Here is a 23,955-nt window from a genome sequence, read left to right as displayed (position 1 = left end):
GGCTGAGGGTCAGGATTGAGGGGCATCGGCAGAGATGTTTGGAGGTGGTGAGGAGCCCAGGGCTAGGAGAGCGGGGGGGGGGCTGTGGGTTGAGATAAAGGGGCATTGGCAGAGTTGTGGGGGAGAGACCAAGGCTAGACTACTGCAGGAGGTGTGGGTCGGTATTGAGGGCCATAAGCAAAGTTGTGTCTTGGGGGAGCCCAGGGCAGGGATAACCGGGGGAAATGCAGATCAGTCTTGAGGGGCATCAGCAGAGGTCTCTATATGTGGCAAGCAGGTAAGTCCAGGGCTGGGTGAGCAAGTAACAGTGGGTCAAGATTTAGGGGCATTGGTAAATCGGTGTGGTTGGTGAGCCCAGGGTTGGGATGTCTGGGGGATTGTAGGATGATTGAGGTGCATTGAGGTTGGAACAGGGGGTGCTGGTTGGTCTCGTCAGGTTTGAATTGGGAGGCCGATGTTTTGTCCAGTCAAGAATTGAGGGTGGTGGTGGGGTTTCTCCAGGATGTAATTAGGGGAGATGAACCTCACGAATTAGGAATGTGCACCCCATGAGCCAAAATACACCCATTCTAGTTCCTTCCCTGTGCCTTCACTGGGGCTTTAAACCATGCTCTCCCCTCATCAGATAGGGGAGGGATTCACTGGGAGTTTCACTCTCCCCTTGTACTCCCTACCCGGGGAAGTTGCTTTGGATCTCCTGCCACCAGACCCTTCCAGCGTCTGATGTGGATTTGCTGGAGGATTTGCCCATCCTGGGTTGGGAGTGGTCACTGAGTGTTGTTATCCTCTCCTCCCTATGTAGGAGTGATTCCAGTTGTGTCCAGGAGGCTGGGGACCAGAAGGGAAGGGAGCATGGCATCAGGCCTGTTCCACTTGTGTCTGCAGGATGGGACAGCTATAGTGGCTGTGTCTGGCAGGGGGTAAATGGGCTATAGGTGGGGATCAGAGAAGGCAAAAGCAGGGGAGCCAGGTGTATCAGCTAGAGCACCCGTGTCCAAAGGAGGTGAGGCAGAGGAGGGAAAGGAGTCCAGGTAGGGTCCGTTCCAGCTGCATCCAGGGGATGGGAGCAGAGAGCTAGGCACTGGGAAGCTTTTGCACATGTCTTGGGGGATAGGGGAGAGGTACAGCTGGAGCATTTTAACCCCCACCCCCTACAACAGCAAAGCGACAGAGGAGCAAGGTTAATAAACAGTTTATTTGCATTTTACAAGATCAATCTTCTTACATTCTCAATTCATTTGCCATTAAAGTGCTGAAAGATTTTTTTAAATCAAGATACATTTGTTAACAGAAATTATAACAAATATCAGAAAAGTGGCAGTCACAGATTTTTGCACCATAACTAAGAAAAGTCCTCTCTTATAATACAAATAATGAAACAAACATATGGAGACAACTAAGATGGTGTCAGTCAAATCCAACCAAAACAGGTTAGTCATTTATTGGTAAATTCTGTTTTTCATCATAAGCAACCAGGATTCGCTAGTCTTAAATTAAACTGGGGTACTTTTCTTACCACCACAACTATCAAAGCTAATAGAAACCATAACTTTCTGTGATAAACACTCCGTGTCATTTTAAACCCCACATTACAAGGGAAAGTGACATATTTCAGTTGTATCTATATATTTTACAGTGTTTTCAATATATCCATTCTCATTATAGAAATGTAAGCCCTGCAAATAAAAGCCAAAGGGTAATTAAAATGGAAACATTATTTCCATAAACCGACACTGAAAATATCCAGTAAAATGAAAAGGATATCAAAATAGCTTGCTAGTAAACTTAAGCTCTCAGCATTTAATGCGCAAACCAAAGTCATGAACACAAAACTTTAAAATACATCAGATGAACTGTGGTTCAGCTCCAAGGTCACTTGCTTTTAAACTCTCCTCTCTTTTGGGTAGGCAACATGAAGTCTAACATTTCCCTAGGTGCCACTCATTTTATTGCTGACGTTGAAGATATTTCAAGCTATGAAATTTATATACAAACGCACAGAAGGTGTATATATACACACAGACATATTTACACGGACGCTTTACTCTTTCTTTTTGGCAACTGTCAGTTCTACTGCTGGCACTCGGAACCCCCCCTTTGTCCCGCTGTCATTACTCGAAGAGGAAGACAGGCGGGATTTCTTGGACGTTAACGAGACCCCACTCCCTGGCATCTTTCCTGCTTCATCGTCACTTCCAGTTACCTCATAAGAACCTTTATTTTTTGACCCTATCCCTCCAAATGTTCCAAATTTCATCTTGGCCTGCTTTTCTTTCTCTGCTCCTGAGCTGCACTCAAACTCCAAGGTGCCAGTGGGCGTTGACTGGGAGGAATGTTCATCGCTAAAGGAAGATGACCGATGACGTGGCTTTTTGCTTTTAAATAACGAAAACTTCCCTTTAGGTGAAGTGGCAGCAGCCTCTCCTCCCCCCAGTTCACCCTCCATAGAACCTAGACTTGCCTTGGAACTTTTCAAATCTCCTTTAGATCCTGACATGGACACGGAGGCTTCTGGTGAGCCAACACTGGCGCCTTTGCCTTTAGGTTTTGAAAAATTAAACTTTGGCATCTTAATTTTAGATTTCTTAAGTTTGACATCTGGCTCTTCAAACTCAGCCTCCACCGCACCAGCATGGATACTGGCATCTGGCTGAGGAAAGTTAACATCAACCCCTACTTCTCTTCCTGTTACCTCATGTCCTGAAGACACAAATTTAGGCAATTTCATCCTGGGGAATGTCACTTTTCCTGATGCACTTCCTAAGTTACTTTGTGGAATATTCATATCTATGCCAGGACCTTTGATTCCTACCTTGGGACCTTTCAGACTACCCTCTATCTTTGGTCCAGAAACATGAAGACCCCCTGCAACATTTGGCACATTCATTTCTACATCAAAACCAGAAGATGAAAGCTGTGGCCCTTTGAATTCACCACCTGAATGCTGAATGCCCAAGTGTGGTGCCCCAATATTTACATCAGGAGCTTTCATGTCTCCAGAAATGCCAAAACCTCCTTTGATTTTAGGCTCTTTCAAATTTACATCAAAATCTGACCCAGAAACTTTTGGTGCTGATACACTGAAGGCAGGACCTGTTAAACTAACATCAGGAGCATCAGCAGCAATACCCACCCCAGAAACCTTCATGCCTTGGGAACCTGAAATGTCACATTTGGGCAGTTTAACTGACGGTATTTGAATATTTCCACTTGAACTTTTGATGCTGATATCTGGTGCTTCTACTCCAACTTTTGGGCCTTTAGCATCACCAGCAATATTAACATCACCCTTTAGGTTTGGTCCTTTTAAGTTAAAGTCAATGTCAGGTGCAGAGATTTTTGGAGCTGAAACTTTAAGTGGTTGCATTTTAAATGTAGGACCTTTCAATTCTCCATCAATCCCTGAGCCAGTAAGGTCTCCTTTAATTTGTGGTCCTTCAATATTAACACCCATGTCAGACCCCTCAACATGAGGAGTAGAAATGCCAAATTGGGGGAGCTTCATTGAAGGAAGTTTAATTGCACCTCCTGGACCTTCCAAGTTAACATCCGGTGCATCTACAGCCACCTTTGGGTATTTAATGCCACCAGAAAGATCAAGATCTCCTTTTAAGTTTGGTCCTTTCAAATTTACATCAAAATCTGGGGCAGAAATACCTACTGATGGCATTTTCACTGTAGGCCCTTTAATATCAAGATCTGGGGCACCGAGATGTACATCCATGCCTGGCACTTTCATGCCCCCGTCAATTTGCGGGGCAGAAAATCCAGTGTCCCCTTTCATGTTCAGATCTGCTTGAGGTCCCTCCAAAGTTGGAGATTTAAACTTGGGCATTTTAAGCTTTCCTCCAAAGCCTTTCATATCAATATCTGGTGCATGTATGTCCACCTTTGGACCTTTAAGGTCACTAGAAACATCCAGGTCTCCTTTTAGTTTTGGTCCTTTCACGTTTACATCAAAATCAGGTCCAGAGACTTGGGGCATTGAAAGGTTTACTGATGGCATAGTCACCTTAGGTCCCTTCAGTTTTGCATCTAGTCCTTCAGCTGCAGGAACACTCACACCTCCTTCAATACTCGGAACTGAAACATCCACACTTGCCGAGGGGAGCTGCACATCAGCTCCTTCTAAATTCAGACCTGGTTTCCCTATCTTGGGCAGTGAGAACTTGGGAAATTTTAGTTTTCCTTCTGGACCTTCCAGTTCTGCTGTGGGAAGACTGACATCACCTTTTACTTTTGGTCCTTTCAAGTTAATATCAAGATCAGATGCAGAGAATGAAGGAGCAGAAATGTCCACCGAAGGCAGATTCACTGTAGGTCCTTTAAGTTTCATGTCAGGGGCATTAATGTTTGCGTCAGTACCTGGGATTCTCAGATCACCTTCCATTTTTGGACCAGCTATATCAATATTTCCACTTGGAAGTTTGACCTTAGGTTTCTTAAGATTGATATCAGGACCTCTAATGTTAACATCAGGGAGATTCGCGCTGATACTTGGGGCTGTAACGTCAAGACCTGGTGACTTTATATCACCTTTGATACCTGGTGTGGAAACCTCCAAATCAGGTGCTTTAAATTCTCCTTCCATTTTAGGAGCTGTCACAGAAGCATCAGCTTTGAACTTAGGTGATTTAATATCAAACTCAACATCTGGAAAAGAGATTTTCCCAAACATTGGTTTCTTTCCTTTGGGGGATTTGACATTAATATCTCCTTTTATTGTTGCCTCTGGGCCAGTTACATTCAGATCTAAATCAGGAGATTTCAAATTTGCATCAATCTCACCACTGGGTAGATTCATATCAAATCCACCCTTCTTTCCTTTAATTTTAGGGCCACTCATATGAAGTTTAGGCATTTTAAATTTGCTTTTCTTTCCTTTGCCAGAAATGCCAATATCAGGAGACTCCACATTCAGTTCACCTTCCGGGACAGCAATATCCACTTCAGGAGATTTGATTTCTGCCTTAGGACTTTTAATTCCAAACCCAAATTTTGGTTTCTTAAATTTGGGAAGTTTAACATTTCCCTCAAGGCCCTCAGTGGTCACATCTGCACACTCAACATCAAGCTCAGGACTTCTAATCCCAAATTCTGGGCCTTTGATATCAACTTCAGGACCTTTTAGATTACCCTCAATCTTGGGAACAGAAACATCAAAGTCCCCCTTCATTTTATGACCTTTCAAATTTACGTCAATGTCTGGCATTGAGATTTTGGGTGTCTTAAAATGCATCTCAGGCATCTTAAATTTTGGCCCTTTCAGTTTTCCTTCGGGACCTTCAATGTCCAAATCAGGAGCGCCAATATCTATATTAGGACCTGAAATATCAATCTCTCCCTTTGGAAGACTTACATCCACATCTGGGCCTTCCCCTTGGAACTCAGGCGTACTGAATTTAGGCAGCTTCATTTTGGGTAACTTCAGTTTTCCTTCAGGGCCATGAATATTGATGTCTGGTGCATCAATGTCCACTTTGGGACCTTTGATATCAAATTCAGGACCTTTCAAATCACCCTCTATTTTTGGACCAGAAAGATCTAGGTCTCCTTTCAGTTTAGGTGCCTTTAGATTCAGGTCTACATCTGGCATGGAGATTTTGGGTGCTTTAATGTGCATTTCTGGCATCTTAAAGTTAGGACCTTTCAGTTTTCCTTCTGGACCTTCAATGTAAAGATCAGGAACATCAACAGACATTTTGGGGGATTTAATGTCTATCTCTGGACCTTTTAAATCACCTTCTATCTTAGGGACAGAAACATCCATGTCTCCTTTAATTTTAGGGCCTTTTAAATTTAAATCAATGTCTGGCATGGAGATTTTAGGTGCCTTGATGTGCATTTCAGGCATCTTAAATTTGGGACCTTTCAATTTTCCTTCAGGCCCTTCAATATCCAAATTGGGGGCATCAATGTCTATCTTAGGACCCGAAATATCAACCCCTCCTTCTGGGAGATTTACATCCACATCTGGGCCTTCCCCTTTGAACCCAGGCATGCTGAATTTAGGAAATTTCATTTGGGGCATTTTCAGTTTTCCTTCTGGGCCATGAATATCAATGTCTGGGGCATCAATGTTCACTTTGGGACCTTTGATATCAAATTCAGGACCTTTCAAATCCCCTTCCAACTTAGGTTCAGAAACATCTAGATCTCCTTTCAGCTTAGGGCCCTTAAGGTTCAAGTCCACATCCAATTTAGGGCCTCTGATATCAACCTCAGGCCCCTTCAAATCCCCTTCTAGTTTTGGAACAGAAACATCCACATCCCCCTTCACTTTAGGGCCTTTCAAATTAAAGTCAATGTCTGGCATGGAGATTTTAGGTGCTTTAAAATGCATGTCAGGCATCTTAAATTTGGGGCCTTTCCATTTCCCATCAGGGCCTTCAATCTCCACATCAGGGGCATCTATGTCCAATTTAGGGCCTCTGATATCAACCTCAGGCCCCTTCAAATCCCCTTCTAGTTTTGGAACAGAAACATCCACATCCCCCTTCACTTTAGGACCTTTCAAATTAAAGTCGATGCCTGGCATGGATATTTTAGGTGCTTTAAAATGCATGTCGGGCATCATAAATTTGGGGCCTTTCCATTTCCCATCTGGACCTTCAATTTCCACATCAGGGGCATCTATGTCCATTTTGGGACCTTTGATATCAAACTCAGGCCCTTTCAAATCCCCTTCTAATTTTGGAACAGAAACATCCACATCCCCCTTCAATTTAGGACCTTTCAAATTCAAATCAATGTCTGGCATGGAGATTTTAGGTGCTTTGAAATGCATCTCAGGCATCTTAAATTTAGGACCTTTCAGCTTTCCCTCTGGACCATCAATGTCAAGATCTGGAGCATCTATGTCCAATTTGGGACCTTTAATATCAACTTCTGGGCCTTTCATATCACCTTCAAAATCTGGTACAGAAACATCCACATCCACATCCCCCTTCACTTTAGGGCCTCTCAGGTTCAAATCAAAGTCTGGCACGGAGATTTTAGGCACTTTAAAATGCATGTCGGGCACTTTAAATTTGGGGCCTTTCCATTTTCCCTCTGGGCCTTCAATCTCCACATCAGGGGCATCTATGTCCAGTTTAGGGCCTTTGATATCGACTTCTGGGCCTTTCAAATCCCCTTCTAATTTTGGAACAGAAACATCCACATCGCCCTTCAATTTAGGGCCTTTCAATTTCAAATCAAAATCTGGCATGGAGATTTTAGGGGCCTTAATATTCATTTCAGGCATCTTAAATTTTGGACCTTTCCATTTTCCTTCTGGTCCTTCAATCTCCACATCAGGAGCATCAATGTCTATTTTAGGTCCTGAAATATCAATCTCCCCCTTTGGAAGGCTTACATCCACATCTGGTCCCTCTCCTTTGAACCCAGGCATTCCAAATTTGGGCATTTTGAATTTAGGCATTTTGAGTTTACCCTCTGGGCCGTGAATATCTGCGTTTGGTGCACCAATGTCCACTTTGGGACTTCTGATATCAATTTCAGGCCCCTTCAAATCGCCTTCCAGCTTAGGGCCAGAAACATCTATGTCTCCCTTCAGTTTAGGGCTCTTGAGGTTAAAATCAATGTCAGGCATTGAGACTTTCGGTGCCTTGATATTCATTTCAGGCATCTTAAATTTGGGGCCTTTCCATTTTCCTTCAGGACCTTCAATCTCCACATCAGGGGCATCTATGTCCACTTTGGGACCTTTCATATCAAACTCAGGCCCTTTCAAATCCCCTTCTAGCTTTGGTACAGAAACATCCATATCCCCCTTCAATTTAGGACCTTTCAAATTCAAATCAATGTCTGGCATGGAGATTTTAGGAACATTGAAATGCATTTCAGGCATCTTAAATTTGGGGCCTTTCAGTTTTCCATCAGGACCTTCAATTTCCAAATCTGGAGCATCAATGTCTATCTTGGGACCTGAAACATCCACCTCCCCTTTCGGAAGTTTTACATCCACATCTGGTGCCTCTCCTTTGAGCCCAGGTGTGCCAAATTTAGGCATTTTCAATTTGGGCATTTTGAGTTTACCCTCTGGGCCGTGAATATCAACATCTGGTACACTGAAGTCTATTTGGGGGCTTTTGATGTCAACTTCAGGCCCTTTTAAATCCCCTTCTAACTTTGGGCCAGAAACATCTAGGTCTCCTTTCAGTTTAGGCCCTTTCAGATTTAACTCCACATCTGGCATTGACACTTTAGGTGATGAAATACTTAGGAAAGGCATTTTAAATTTAGATCCTTTTGCTTTCCCCTGAATATCCACATCTGGAGCACTCACATCCACCTTTGGTCCAGAAATATCAATATCAGATTTCTTAAGTTTCACATCCACATCAGGGGTTTGAACTTTAGGGCCGGAAAAACTGAATTTAGGAAGTTTAAATCTTGATTTTTTTGTCTTTCCTTCTATATCAACTTTTGGAGCGTCAAGATCAATATCTGGTCCTTTCACTTCAACTTTGGGAGCTATCACATCGCCCCCTACTTTGGGAAGAGAAACATCCACATCTCCCTTCAGTTTAGGACCCATCAAATTTAAATCAATATCTGGCATGGATATTTTAGGAACGTTAAAATGCATTTCAGGCTTCTTAAATTTAGGACCTTTCCATTTTCCTTCTGGTCCTTCAATATCCAAATCAGGAGCATCAATGTCTACTTTTGGACCTGAGAGATCAATCTCCCCTTTTGGAAGGCTTACATCCACGTCTGGTCCCTCCCCTTTGAACCCAGGCATGCCAAACTTGGGCATTTTGAATTTAGGCATTTTGAGTTTACCCTCTGGGCCATGAAGATCCACATCTGGTGCATCAAGGTCAATTTTAGGGCCTTTGATATCAAACTCAGGCCCCTTCAAATCACCCTCAATCTTTGGAACAGACACATCCACATCTCCCTTCATGTTAGGGCCTTTCAAGTGTAAATCAACATCTGGCATGGAGATTTTGGGTGCCTTGATGTGCATTTCAGGCATCTTAAATTTAGGACCTTTCCATTTCCCATCTGGCCCTTCAATTTCCAAATCAGGAGCATCAATGCCTACTTTTGGACCTGAGAGATCAATCTCCCCTTTTGGAAGGCTTACGTCCATGTCTGGTGCCTCTCCTTTGAACCCTGGCATTCCAAACTTGGGCATTTTGAATTTAGGCATTTTGAGTTTACCCTCTGGGCCATGAAGATCCACATCTGGTGCATCCAGGTCAACTTTCGGGCCTTTGATATCAAACTCAGGCCCCTTCAAATCACCCTCAATCTTTGGAACAGACACATCCACATCTCCTTTCACTTTAGGACCTTTTAGGTGTAAATCAACATCTGGCATGGAGATTTTGGGTGCCTTGATGTGCATTTCAGGCATCTTAAATTTAGGACCTTTCCATTTCCCATCTGGCCCTTCAATTTCCAAATCAGGAGCATCAATGTCTACTTTTGGACCTGAGAGATCAATCTCCCCTTTTGGAAGGCTTACATCCATGTCTGGTGCCTCTCCTTTGAACCCTGGCATTCCAAACTTGGGCATTTTGAATTTAGGCATTTTGAGTTTACCCTCTGGGCCATGAAGATCCACATCTGGTGCATCCAGGTCAACTTTGGGGCCTTTGATATCAAACTCAGGCCCCTTCAAATCACCCTCAATCTTTGGAACAGACACATCCACATCTCCCTTCACTTTAGGGCCTTTCAGGTGTAAATCAACATCTGGCATGGAGATTTTGGGTGCCTTGATGTGCATCTCAGGCATCTTAAATTTAGGACCTTTCCATTTCCCATCAGGGCCTTCAATCTCCACATCAGGGGCATCTATGTCCAATTTAGGGCCTCTGATATCAACCTCAGGCCCTTTCAAATCCCCTTCTAGCTTTGGTACAGAAACATCCACATCACCCTTCACTTTAGGGCCTTTCAAATTAAAGTCAATGTCTGGCATGGAGATTTTAGGTGCTTTAAAATGCATGTCGGGCATCTTAAATTTGGGGCCTTTCCATTTCCCATCTGGACCTTCAAACTCCACATCAGGGGCATCTATGTCCACTTTGGGACCTTTGATATCAAACTCAGGCCCTTTCAAATCCCCTTCTAGCTTTGGTACAGAAACATCCACATCCCCCTTCAATTTAGGACCTTTCAAATTCAAATCAATGTCTGGCATGGAGATTTTAGGAACATTGAAATGCATTTCAGGCATCTTAAATTTGGGACCTTTCAGTTTTCCCTCTGGACCTTCAATGTTCAAGTCTGGGGCATCTATGTCTACCTTGGGCCCAGAAATATCCACCTCCCCCTTTGGAAGTTTTATATCCACATCAGGGCCCTCCCCTTTGAATCCAGGCATGCCAAATTTGGGCATTTTGAATTTAGGCATTTTGAGTTTACCCTCTGGGCCATGAAGATCCACGTCTGGTGCATCAAGGTCAATTTTAGGGCCTTTGATATCAAACTCAGGCCCCTTCAAATCACCCTCAATCTTTGGAACAGACACATCCACATCTCCCTTCACGTTAGGGCCTTTCAAGTGTAAATCAACATCTGGCATGGAGATTTTGGGTGCCTTGATGTGCATTTCAGGCATCTTAAATTTAGGACCTTTCCATTTCCCATCTGGCCCTTCAATTTCCAAATCAGGAGCATCAATGTCTACTTTTGGACCTGAGAGATCAATCTCCCCTTTTGGAAGGCTTACATCCACATCTGGTGCCTCCCCTTTGAACCCTGGCATTCCAAACTTGGGCATTTTGAATTTAGGCATTTTGAGTTTACCCTCTGGGCCATGAAGATTCACGTCTGGTGCATCAAGATCAACTTTGGGGCCTTTGATATCAAACTCAGGCCCCTTCAATTCACCCTCAATCTTTGGAACAGACACATCCACATCTCCCTTCACTTTAGGGCCTTTCAAGTGTAAATCAACATCTGGCATGGAGATTTTAGGTGCCTTGATGTGCATTTCAGGCATCTTAAATTTAGGACCTTTCCATTTCCCATCTGGCCCTTCAATTTCCAAATCAGGAGCATCAATGTCTACTTTTGGACCTGAGAGATCAATCTCCCCTTTTGGAAGGCTTACATCCACATCTGGTGCCTCCCCTTTGAACCCTGGCATTCCAAACTTGGGCATTTTGAATTTAGGCATTTTGAGTTTACCCTCTGGGCCATGAAGATCCACATCTGGTGCATCAAGGTCAACTTTGGGGCCTTTGATATCAAACTCAGGCCCCTTCAATTCACCCTCAATCTTTGGAACAGACACATCCACATCTCCCTTCACTTTAGGGCCTTTCAAGTGTAAATCAACATCTGGAATGGAGATTTTGGGTGCCTTGATGTGCATTTCAGGCATCTTAAATTTAGGACCTTTCCATTTTCCTTCTGGTCCTTCAATATCCAAATCAGGAGCATCAATGTCTACTTTTGGACCTGAGAGATCAATTTCCCCTTTTGGAAGGCTTACATCCACGTCTGGTCCCTCCCCTTTGAACCCAGGCATGCCAAATTTGGGCATTTTGAATTTAGGCATTTTGAGTTTACCCTCTGGGCCATGAAGATCCACATCTGGTGCATCAAGGTCAACTTTGGGACCTTTGATATCAAACTCAGGCCCCTTCAAATCACCCTCGATCTTTGGAACAGACACATCCACATCTCCCTTAACTTTAGGACCTTTCAAGTGTAAATCAACATCTGGCATGGAGATTTTAGGTGCCTTGATGTGCATCTCAGGCATCTTAAATTTAGGACCTTTCCATTTCCCATCAGGGCCTTCAATCTCCACATCAGGGGCATCTATGTCCAATTTAGGGCCTCTGATATCAACCTCAGGCCCCTTCAAACCTCCTTCTAGTTTTGGAACAGAGACATCCACATCACCCTTCACTTTAGGGCCTCTCAAATTAAAGTTAATGTCTGGCATGGAGATTTTAGGTGCTTTAAAATGCATGTCGGGCATCTTAAATTTGGGGCCTTTCCATTTCCCATCTGGACCTTCAATCTCCACATCAGGGGCATCTATGTCCACTTTGGGACCTTTGATATCAAACTCAGGCCCTTTCAAATCCCCTTCTAGCTTTGGTACAGAAACATCCACATCCCCCTTCAATTTAGGACCTTTCAAATTCAAATCAATGTCCGGCATGGAGATTTTAGGAACATTGAAATGCATATCAGGCATCTTAAATTTGGGACCTTTCAACTTTCCCTCTGGACCTTCAATGTTCAAATCTGGGGCATCTATGCCTACCTTGGGCCCAGAAATATCTACCTCCCCCTTTGGAAGTTTTATATCCACATCAGGGCCCTCCCCTTTGAATCCAGGCATGCCAAATTTGGGCATTTTGAATTTAGGCATTTTGAGTTTACCCTCTGGGCCATGAAGATCCACATCTGGTGCATCAAGATCAACTTTGGGGCCTTTGATATCAAACTCAGGCCCCTTTAAATCACCCTCGATCTTTGGAACAGACACATCCACATCTCCCTTCACTTTAGGGCCTTTCAAGTGTAAATCAACATCTGGCATGGAGATTTTGGGTGCCTTGATGTGCATTTCAGGCATCTTAAATTTGGGACCTTTCAGCTTTCCCTCTGGACCTTCAATGTTCAAATCTGGGGCATCTATGTCTACCTTGGGCCCAGAAATATCTACCTCCCCCTTTGGAAGTTTTATATCCACATCAGGGCCCTCCCCTTTGAATCCAGGCATGCCAAATTTGGGCATTTTGAATTTAGGCATTTTGAGTTTACCCTCTGGGCCATGAAGATCCACGTCTGGTGCATCAAGGTCAATTTTGGGGCCTTTGATATCAAACTCAGGCCCCTTCAAATCACCCTCGATCTTTGGAACAGACACATCCACATCTCCCTTCATGTTAGGGCCTTTCAAGTGTAAATCAACATCTGGCATGGAGATTTTGGGTGCCTTGATGTGCATTTCAGGCATCTTAAATTTAGGACCTTTTAGGTGTCCTTCTGGCCCTTCAATATCCAAATCAGGAGCATTAATGTCTACTTTTGGACCTGAGAGATCAATCTCCCCTTTTGGAAGGCTTACATCCACGTCTGGTCCCTCCCCTTTGAACCCAGGCATGCCAAATTTGGGCATTTTGAATTTAGGCATTTTGAGTTTACCCTCTGGGCCATGAAGATCCACGTCTGGTGCATCAAGGTCAATTTTAGGGCCTTTGATATCAAACTCAGGCCCCTTCAAATCACCCTCGATCTTTGGAACAGACACATCCACATCTCCCTTCACTTTAGGGCCTTTCAAGTGTAAATCAACATCTGGCATGGAGATTTTGGGTGCCTTGATGTGCATTTCAGGCATCTTAAATTTAGGACCTTTCCATTTCCCATCTGGCCCTTCAATTTCCAAATCAGGAGCATCAATGTCTACTTTTGGACCTGAGAGATCAATCTCCCCTTTTGGAAGGCTTACATCCATGTCTGGTGCCTCTCCTTTGAACCCTGGCATTCCAAACTTGGGCATTTTGAATTTAGGCATTTTGAGTTTACCCTCTGGGCCATGAAGATCCACGTCTGGTGCATCTAGGTCAACTTTGGGGCCTTTGATATCAAACTCAGGCCCCTTCAATTCACCCTCAATCTTTGGAACAGACACATCCACATCTCCCTTCACGTTAGGGCCTTTCAAGTGTAAATCAACATCTGGCATGGAGATTTTGGGTGCCTTGATGTGCATTTCAGGCATCTTAAATTTAGGACCTTTCCATTTCCCATCTGGCCCTTCAATTTCCAAATCAGGAGCATCAATGTCTACTTTTGGACCTGAGAGATCAATCTCCCCTTTTGGAAGGCTTACATCCACATCTGGTGCCTCCCCTTTGAACCCTGGCATTCCAAACTTGGGCATTTTGAATTTAGGCATTTTGAGTTTACCCTCTGGGCCATGAAGATCCACGTCTGGTGCATCAAGGTCAATTTTAGGGCCTTTGATATCAAACTCAGGACCTTTCAAATCACCCTCAATCTTTGGAACGGACATATCCACATCTCCCTTCACTTTAGGGCCTTTCAGGTTCAAATCAATATCTGGTATGGAGATTTTAGGTGCCTTGACGTGCATTTCAGGCATCTTAAATTTGGGACCTTTCAGCTTTCCCTCTGGACCTTCAATGTTTAAATCTGGGGCATCTATGTCCACCTTGGGCCCAGAAATATCCACCTCCCCCTTTGGAAGTTTTACATCCACATCAGGGTCTTCCCCTTTGAAACCAGGCACACCAAATTTGGGCATTTTGAATTTAGGCATTTTGAGTTTACCCTCTGAGCCGTGAACATCCACATCTGGTGCCTCAATGTCAACTTTGGGGCCTTGGAGATGAAATTCAGGACCTTTCAAGTCACCTTCTAGCTTTGGAACAGAAACATCCACATCTCCCTTCATTTTGGGACCTTTCACATTCAAATCAATGTCTGGCATGGAGATTTTGGGTGCCTTGATGTGCATTTCCGGCATCTTGAATTTGGGACCTTTCAGCCTTCCTTCAGGACCTTCAATATCCAACTCCGGAGCATCAATGTCTATTCTGGGACCAGAAATATCCATTTCCCCTTTTGGAAGCTTCACATCCACGTCTGGTCCCTCTCCTTTGAACCCAGGCATGCTGAATTTGGGCATCTTGAATTTGGGCATTCTGAATTTACCCTCTGGGCCATGAATATCCACATCTGGTGCATCAATATCAACCTTGGGGCCTTTGAAATCCAAATCAGGGCCTTTCAAATCTCCTGCTAGTTTAGGAGCGGAAATATCAGCTTCCCCTTTTATTTTAGGGGCTTTTAAATTCAGGTCTACATCAGGAACAGAGATTTTTGGGGCCTTGACATGCATTTCAGGCATTTTAAATTTGGGACCTTTCATTTTTCCTTCTGGCCTGTCAATGCTGATGTCAGATGCATCAATGTCCAATCTGGGGCCTTTCATATCAATCTCAGGTCCCTTCAAGTCACCTTCTATCTTTGGGACAGAAACATTCAAGTCTCCCTTCAGTTTGGGCCCTTTCAGATTTAAGTCCACATCTGGCATGGATATTTTTGATGGTGACATTTTCCAAGAAGGCATTGAGAATTTGGGCCCTTTCAGTTTTCCTTCAGGGCACTCAAGATCCATATCAGGTGCTTCAATGTCTAATTTTGGCCCTTTAATATCAATTTCAGGTCCTGTCAATTCACCTTCTATCTTTGGAACAGTAACATCCATCTCCCCCTTCATTTTTGGTGCCTTGAGATTCAGGTCTACATCTGGCATGGAGATTTTAGGTGCTTTAATATTCAGTTTAGGCATTTTAAATTTAGGTCCTTTCCATTTGCCTTCTGGGCCTTCAATGTCCAGCTCTGGAGCCTCTATATCTACTTTGGGAGCTGAAATATCAACCTCTCCCTTTGGTACGTGTACATCTATATCAGGTCCTTCAAGTTTAGGGCCTGACACATTAAATTGAGGCATCTTCATTTTGGGCATTTTCAGTTTTCCACCTGAACCCTGCAGCTCAATATCTGGTGCATTAATATCTATTGAGGGGGCTTTGATGTCAACATCAGGACCTTTCAAATCACCTTCTAGCTTTGGAATAGAAACATCCACGTCTCCTTTTAGTCTGGGACCTTTCAAATTTAGGTCAATATCTGGCATGGAGATTTTAGGAGTCTTGATGTGCATTTCAGGCATCTTAAATTTGGGACCTTTTATTTTTCCTTCTGGTCCTTCAATATCCAAACCTGGAGCATCAATATCCACTTTGGGACCGCAAATATCCACCTGTCCCTTAGGGAGTTTCACATCCATGTCAGAGCCCTGTCCTTTGAATCCAGGCATGCCGAACTTTGGAAACTTCATTTTTGGCATTTTCAGTTTGGCTTCTGGACATTCAAGGTCAACATCAGGAACATCAGCGTCAACTTTGGGGCCTTTAATGTCAATGCTGGGTCCTTTAAAATCACCTCCCATCTTTGGAACAGAAATATCCATCTCTCCTTTCAGTTTAGGTGCATTTAGATTCAGATCAACATCTGGCATGGAGATTTTAGGGGCCTTGATATTCATTTTAGGCATCCTAAATTTGGGGCCTTTCAGTTTGCCTTCTGGACATTCCAAGTCCAAGTTAGGCACGTCAATATCCATTTGGGGACCTTCAATATCAATTTGGGGCCCCTTAACATCAATGCTGGGTCCTTTCAAATCACCTTCCATCTTTGGAACAGAGATATCCATATCTCCTTTCAATTTAGGTGCCTTCAAACCTAGGTCCACATCTGGCATGGAGACTTTGGGTGTCTGAATATTTAGCTCAGGCAGTTTAAACTTAGGACCTTTCACTTTACCTTCTGGCCCTTCAATGTCTACACTTGGGATATCAATGTCCACTTTGGGACCGGAAATACCCACATCCCCTTTTGGAAATGTTATATCCATGTCTGGTCTCTCCCCTTTCAGCCCAGGTACACCAAATTTAGGCATTTTCAGTTTAGGCATTTTCAGTTTACCATCTGGGCCGTGAATATCCACATCTGGTGCTTCAATGTCCACTTTGGGGCCTCTGATATCAATTTCAGGAGCTTTCAATTCCCCTTCCAGCTTTGGAACAGAAACATCCACATCTCCCTTCAGTTTAGGGCCTTTCAGATTCAAGTTGATGTCAGGCATGGAGATTTTAGGGGTCTTGATGTGCATTTCAGGCATCTTAAATTTGGGACCTTTCAGGTGTCCTTCAGGCCCTTCCATGTTCAAACCTGGAGCATCTATGTCTATCTTGGGACCAGAAATATCCACCTCTCCCTTTGGAAGTGCTATATCCACATCTGGTCCCTCCCCTTTCAGCCCAGGTACACCAAATTTAGGCATTTTCAGTTTAGGCATTTTCAGTTTACCCTCTGGGCCGTGAATATCCACATCTGGTGCATCAATGTCAACTTTGGGGCCTTTAAGATCAAATTCAGGACCTTTCAAATCACCTTGTGTCTTTGGAACAGCAACATCCACGTCTCCCTTCAGTTTAGAACCTTTCAAGTGTAAATCAACATCTGGCATGGAGATTTTGGGTGCCTTGATGTGCATTTCAGGCATCCTAAATTTGGGACCTTTCAGTTTTCCTTCTGGTCCTTCAATATCCAAATCAGGAGCATCAATGTCTACTTTAGGACCTGAGAGATCAATCTCCCCTTTCGGAAGGCTTACATCCACATCTGGTCCCTCCCCTTTGAACCCAGGGATTCCAAACTTGGGCATTTTGAATTTACCTTCTAGGCCATGAAGATCCACATCTGGTGCTTCAATGTCCACTTTGGGGCCTCTGATATCAATTTCAGGAGCTTTCAATTCCCCTTCCAGCTTTGGAACAGAAACATCCACATCTCCCTTCAGTTTAGGGCCTTTCAGATTCAAGTTGATGTCAGGCATGGAGATTTTAGGGGTCTTGATGTGCATTTCAGGCATCTTAAATTTGGGGCTTTTCAGGTGTCCTTCTGGCCCTTTGATGTCAATGTCAGGAGCATCTATATCTAGCTTGGGGCCTTTTATGTCAATCTGAGGTCCCTTCAAGTCACCTCCTATTTGTGGTTCAGAAACATCCATGTCTCCCTTCAGCTTAGGCCCTTTCAGATTTATACCCACATCCGGCATGGATACTTTTGATGGTGACATTTTCCAAGAAGGCACTGAGAACTTGGGCCCTTCCAACTGACCTTTAGGACTTTCAAGGTTAATGCCAGGAGCTTCAATGTCTAGTTTGGGGCCTTTAATGTCCACAGTGGGTCCTTTCAGATCCCCTTTGATCCTTGGCCCTGAAATACCACCATCTCCCTTCAGCTTGGGGGCATTTAGATTCATGTCCACTTCTGGCACGGAGATTTTTGGTGTCTTGATGTGCATTTCAGGCATCTTAAATTTGGGACCTTTTAGTTCTCCCTTGGGTCCTTCAACGTCCAGTCCTGGAGCATCAATTTCTACCTTCGGACTGGAAATATCCACCTCCCCCTTTGGAAGTGTTACATCCACATCTGGTCCTTCCCCTTTCAGCCCAGGCACGCTGAATTTTGGCATTTTCAGTTTAGGCATTTTCAGTTTACCATCTGGGCCGTGAATATCCACATCTGGTGCTTCAATGTCCACTTTGGGGCCTTTAATGTCAATTCCAGGAGCTTTCAACTCCCCTTCCAGCTTTGGCACTGAAACATCCACATCTCCTTTCAGTTTAGGATCCTTCAGATTCAAGTCGATGTCTGGCATGGAGATTTTAGGAGTCTTTATGTGCATTTCAGGCATCTTAAATTTGGGACCTTTGAGGTGTCCTTCTGGCCCTTTGATGTCAATGTCACGAGCATCTATATCTAGCTTGGGGCCTTTTATGTCCACAGTGGGTCCTTTCAGATCCCCTTCGATCCTTGGCCCTGAAATACCCACATCTCCCTTCAGGCTAGGGCCTTTCAGACTCAGGTCCACATCTGACATAGTGATTTTTGGTGTCTGACTAATTAATTCAGGCTTCCTAAATTTGGGGACTTTCCATTCTCCTCCAATGTCTATATCTGGTGTGCTAATGTCTACCTTGGGGCCTGCAATAGCAACCTCCCCCTTAGGAAGCGTCACACCCATACCAGGGCCTTCCCCTTTGAAACCTGATGCAGTAAATTTAGGAAATTTCATTGAGGGCAATTTTATTTTTCCTTCACCACTTTGAATATCAACATCAGGAGCCGCAAGATCAGTCTTGGGATCCTTGACACCAACTTTGGGACCTTCTAGTGTTGGAGAGGACACTTCCACCACTCCCTTCAACTGAAGTCCTTTGAGAGCCATGTCCACATGTGGCTTTGCAACTTTAGCACCTTCCACTGAAGGCACTGTAAATTTCAGTTTTTCCTTTGGACCTTCCATATGAACAGATGGAGCTGTGATATCCAGGTGAGGAGCCTGTATCTTTGGCGCAGAAACGTCTACACCTGCCTGTGGTGCTCGAACATCAGTATCAGAAGCTGAAGGTGAGAAGCCAAATTTAGGCATCTTCATTACAGGCATTTTTATTTTTCCTGGGCTTTCAATGTTAATTCCTGGAGCTTTAATGTCCTGCATATCACCTTCAATGCTCGAAAGAGGAATGTCCACCCTTGGAATTTTTATATCACTTTGAATCTTAGGACCAGAAATATCAACTGAAGGACCCTTGATTTTTGAAAATGATACATCAACTTTGGGACCTTCCATATCACTTTTTATCTTGGAGCCTGAAATATCAAATTGTGGCAGTTTGCCTCCTGGAACTTCAGTTTTAACATCTATACCTGAAACACCCATTTTTCCATTTAATTTAGGGCCGGTAATGTGAATATTTGCATCCAGGTTTCCCCGCTGTCCGTTTGCATCGATTCTGGGCAAGCTGCTCTCTGGGCTTGTGACTCTAGTGCCAGAAACATTAACTGATTTGACAACGTCCACACCTGGAATTTGGATTTCTGCTGGTTTAAAGTCTGTCTGGGTTCTCAGGTGAGCGCCTGTGACTTGAGGTCCTGAGACATTTATCTCAGTGTCCACCTTGGGCTCTCTCATGTGCACGTCAGGGGCACCAAAGTCCAACCTTTTGGTGGATGATTCAACTGTTGGTCCAGAATATGAGATGCCACTAGGTCTACCTCTGATCCCCATACTGAAGTCTGTTGATCGGGTTGTTTTCCCAGACAAATCCACCTGTGGTATTTTGATAACAGTTTTCCCAGGTTCTTTTTCAATTTCTGTTGTTGTTATATGAGTGAGTTGATGGCTTGGAATCTTAACTTTAAATTCTGGGCTGCTGATGTCAATCTCTCTTGCTCCCTCATGTCCAGTGACATCTACGGTATAAGCTGTAACCTTTTTGGTGACGGTAATGGTTCTGCTTTCTGTGTGTTCAGCTTCTGCTGCATCTTCTGACTTCAGACGTGGTTTAATTTTCGTTGTGTATATTCTCCTGTACTCTTCGTCATCCCCACTCTGGAAATAAGAGACATTGGTTAACACCAGAGTGTCGTAAAGAGAGATTTGAAGGAGAAGGGGGAGACTGGCTAGTGCTGCAGTATGAAATAATCACTGGCCTTGACTCTCTCCTGAAGGGTTGCAATTTGCATCTCCTTCCTTCAGGGGGGCTGCTGTGACAGAAGGTCAAGTCACCCTGGGCCCTGCTGCTCTTTTCTACGGGCAGCTTTACATTCATAGGAGCTGCTGCCCCACAGAGATGCTGACTCAGCATACCTGGCCTGTCCCCATCCCAGACCATCTCTGCAGTGGCTGACTCCAGGCTCTCAGGGGTATCAGGTATCTTTCTGCAATGCCCTCTCTGGTCTGGAGGATTTCCTGACATAAGGGATGGCAACCAGGGTTCTGCAGTAGAATAAATCTGCTCCAGTCTCCACATGGAGTAGTTTGAAGGAATGTTTGGGCTGCTTTCCCTCCCCGCGGGAGCTTGCATCACTCCCTCACTCACCAGAACAACTTCTGGGCTCCTGGGTGAGAACACATCGTGTGACCATGACTGTCCCGGCAATGGAGACTTGTCCCCCTTTCGCTGCAGCCGCAGCCCCACCGTGTGGTGGCCCATGCTGTTCAGCAACTGCGTGACCTCTCCGGACTGCAGGTTGTCAAAATAGATGGTGGCACTCACAATCTGATCCCCTACAGGCGCAGAGAGAAAGGAGTGAAGCCAAGCTGATGGCACTGGCAATCCAGGGCCCAAGCAATAAACAAATCTCATTCAGTTACACATAGGGCTGATTAAACTAATCAAAAGCCTCTTCAATAGCATTGCAGCCTAAGCAGGGGCAACTTTGCCAAATGCTTTCCAGCACTCAGCTAATGGCTGTGATCTGCTGGCAGGAACATAGAGGGGATAATCTGGAAGGTCTTGCTGCCTCCATACTGCTGATTCCCTGTTTCATTCCCAGGGTGGCTGGAGGAAAGACACACACCTCTGTTACCACACATGTCTCTGTGGGCTCCCCCTTGCCCCCCACAGCACCGCATGGAGCCATCAGTGACTGAATCCCGCCTCCAGGCATAGAGAGTCAGTGAGACAGCTCTGCAGCAAGAAAGGAGGGAGTGTCAGCACCTTGGAGCAGGCCCCAAACATGCTGTGGAGGCAGCACTGTCCAATGTATAAGGCACTAGACAGGACCCCTGATTCTAGTCCTAGCTCTGAGAGAACACTAGGGTCCAGTGGGTTAGAGCAAGGGGCACTGGAAGCCAGGACTCCTGGGTTCTATTCCCAGCTCTGAGAAAGCAGCGGAGGTCTAATGGGTTAGAGCAAGGGCACTAGGTGTCAGGACTCCTGCCCTCTATTCCCATCTCTGGGAGGGCAGTAGGATGTAGTCAGTTTGAGCAGAGGGTGCGGGAAGTCAGGACTCCTGGGTTCTATCCCTGGCTCTAGAAGGACTGTGGGGTCTGGCGGGTTAGAGCAAGGAGTACTGGGAACCAGGACTCCTAGGTTCTATTCCAAGCTCTGGCACTGACCTTGGGCAGTCCCTTCCCACCCTCGGTAACTCTGTTTCCCCTTCTACCCTGTGTCTGTTTAGACTGTGAGTTCACTGGGGCAGAGCCTGTCTCCCACTGTGTATCTGTGCAGCACACAGGGCATCTAGGTGCTACCGTAATGTACATAATATATGGGCTGTGCTACCAGCACAGCACAGGAAGGAGAGAGAAGCTGAGTGGCAGGAAAACCTCCACCTCAGGGAAGAGGCAAAGAGACAGGGCAAGATAGAGAAAGGAGTCTCCATCAGCAAAGAATCAAGACTAGGACCCCCAGGCAGGAGGAGCCGTCTCCATGGGAGCAGGGAGGGAAAACCAGCTGCCTTAAAGCTACAGAAGCAGCAGAGAGCGAGAATTATGATAAAAGGGAAGTGGAGTCAGAATTTCGCCTAATCCTCATTCTTTCCCCAAAGTGATAATAAACCAGCACAACCCCACCACCCTCCCACAACAACACGTGTTGCTCCTGAGCTGGTGCGCTGTACTCACCTTCCTTCACAGTTCTGGCAGCAGGGGAAGTCTGCACCACCTGCTTCACGAAGACCCCATCTTCCGTCTGGTCAATGGTGATACCATGAGAGCCACTTCCTTGCCAGTTGGGGAGCAGGATCTCCCGTGTTTCTTCCTCTTCCTTCTCCATCTAAATGAAACAAAACTAGAACTGAGTTCAGAAAATAATGAGTTAAGTTTATGGAGGATAGGTCCATCAATGGCTATTAGCCAAGGTGGTCAGGGGCATAACCCCATGCTCTGGGTGTCTCTAACCCTCTCACTGCCAAATGCTAGGATTGGAAAACAGGGGATGGATCACTTGATAATTGCCCTGATCTGTTCATTCCCTTTGAAGCATCTGGCATTGGCCACTATCAGAAGACAGGAAAAGGGACTAGATGGACCATTGGTCTGACCCAGTAATGGCCATTCTTAAAACAATATGGACAGAAAAGTTTATAGGCCAAAGCTATAATCTTTGGGCACGGCTCTGTCTTCAGTTATTGGGGTGCAGCCCCATTGAACTCCAGGGGTCAAAGCAAGTGGGCTAGAACAGAGCAGTCACGGGCCTTTGTGTTTATCTCTGTAGTTTAGCTTTGGAAGCTGACAGTCTGGATGGACATGGGCTGAGCACAGTCTCCAGGCCCCTAAACCGTAATGCATAAATTGCAGAGGTGAATCATCCCTATGCAGAGGGCTTGGACAATGGGGATGTAAGTGCTTGCACAGGCTTAGTGCTGGCCTTCTGCACAGGCTGGATTTCACTCAGCATGGATATTGCAGGAGGTGTAGCAGAGACAGCAAGAATCAAGCATGTTTTATTTTTTGAGGGATGAATGGGCTGATCCTCTTTGACTGACCTTGTTGGGACTTTGGTCCTGGCTGGAACCGCCCCAGGAATTCCTCTCTTCACTTGCTGACCTTCGGTATCAACTTCCCAGCCTAGCAGAGAATTCAAAGAGTTCTTAATAAACCACCTGTTTGCATGTTTTTTACATTTAGCTTTTTCTGGTCCATTCTAGGGTGAGCCCAGTAAGACAGTTGTAGGATCTAACAAAAAAAAGACACTGGTATCTGAACTACTCATGCTGTTACAGAAAACAATCCAACATAGAAGTCACTGAGGTTTGATTGCCAGTTTTTTAATTGCTTCAATGGGGAATGAATTGAAAAGCTGTACATAAGAGCTAAATAGTATTCTTTAAAATTGATAAATGTTCATAAAGTCAAAATAAACTTTGAGAGGGAAATCCTGGCCCCACTGAAATCAATGGGAGTTTTGCCTTTGACTTTAATGGATTTCACCGTAAAAGAACAGAGAGGTGTTTAAAAAAAAAAGAGAGAGAGATGCAAAGCCAGGAGATGTGTATCACAGTGAAACTTTAAACAAACCCCAACACTTGGATAGGCAGGAAATACAAAGTTAAGGTTTTCTGGAGGCTTCAACTATGCCCACAGAACCTCACCCCAAATTCCTGAGACCAGCCCGTGCCTGCATGCCATGCATTTGTGCACCACACTGCAGCCAGAGCTTCCCAGCACAGAGTGCAGTATGTGAAGAATGGCACATGTCAGAGAACGTGAGAGCCCGGGTTGGGAGCAGGGATTGTGGTTCATGGCCAGCACCAATGAGCTCAGTAAAAGAAAAGGTTTCTTTGAATGAATTGTTCCTAATCAGGCCAATGGGAATAGCTGGACACCCCCACCACCATGGTCTACAAAACCATTCTTTGGTCAGAGGCTTTGCTGAGCAGGAAGGGGTTAAGTAGGGATGAGGAAAGAGACTTGATGTAACAAGTTGTGGGGGGGTTGCTTGGGCCGGGCCGCCCATGGGACTGTCACCACCAGGGGGCGCTGTGCCTCTGCTAGTTCTGCCTGGTTGGTGTTTGTCGGCAACACCCACGCAAGCTGCCCCACCTTTCCTCTTCCCTAGCTAGCAAGGCAAA

At 44.9% G+C, this 23,955-nt stretch overlaps 1 protein-coding gene across 1 annotated transcript in view; it reads right to left on the bottom strand.

Annotated features, from left to right (window-relative positions):
* Positions 1-1,911: 1,911 nt before the first annotated feature.
* The window catches only part of AHNAK (AHNAK nucleoprotein), a 36,166-nt gene continuing 14,122 nt past the window's right edge, over positions 1,912-23,955 (bottom strand). Inside the window, exons 2-5 of the mRNA XM_073352158.1 lie at positions 22,870-22,951; positions 22,007-22,157; positions 20,478-20,665; positions 1,912-19,987 (exon numbers count right to left, since the gene is read on the bottom strand). Of these exons, the coding sequence (XP_073208259.1) occupies positions 2,042-19,987; positions 20,478-20,665; positions 22,007-22,157 (18,285 nt within the window). The 5' untranslated portion in view covers positions 22,870-22,951 and the 3' untranslated portion in view covers positions 1,912-2,041. The remainder of the gene's footprint in view (positions 19,988-20,477; positions 20,666-22,006; positions 22,158-22,869; positions 22,952-23,955) is intronic.

The sequence above is a fragment of the Lepidochelys kempii genome, chromosome 7 (assembly GCF_965140265.1).
Source record: "Lepidochelys kempii isolate rLepKem1 chromosome 7, rLepKem1.hap2, whole genome shotgun sequence".
In the NCBI taxonomy this organism is placed as follows: Eukaryota; Metazoa; Chordata; order Testudines; family Cheloniidae; genus Lepidochelys; species Lepidochelys kempii.
The sequence above is the reverse complement of the archived record's forward strand: the minus strand, read 5'-3'. Positions and strand labels throughout refer to the sequence as shown.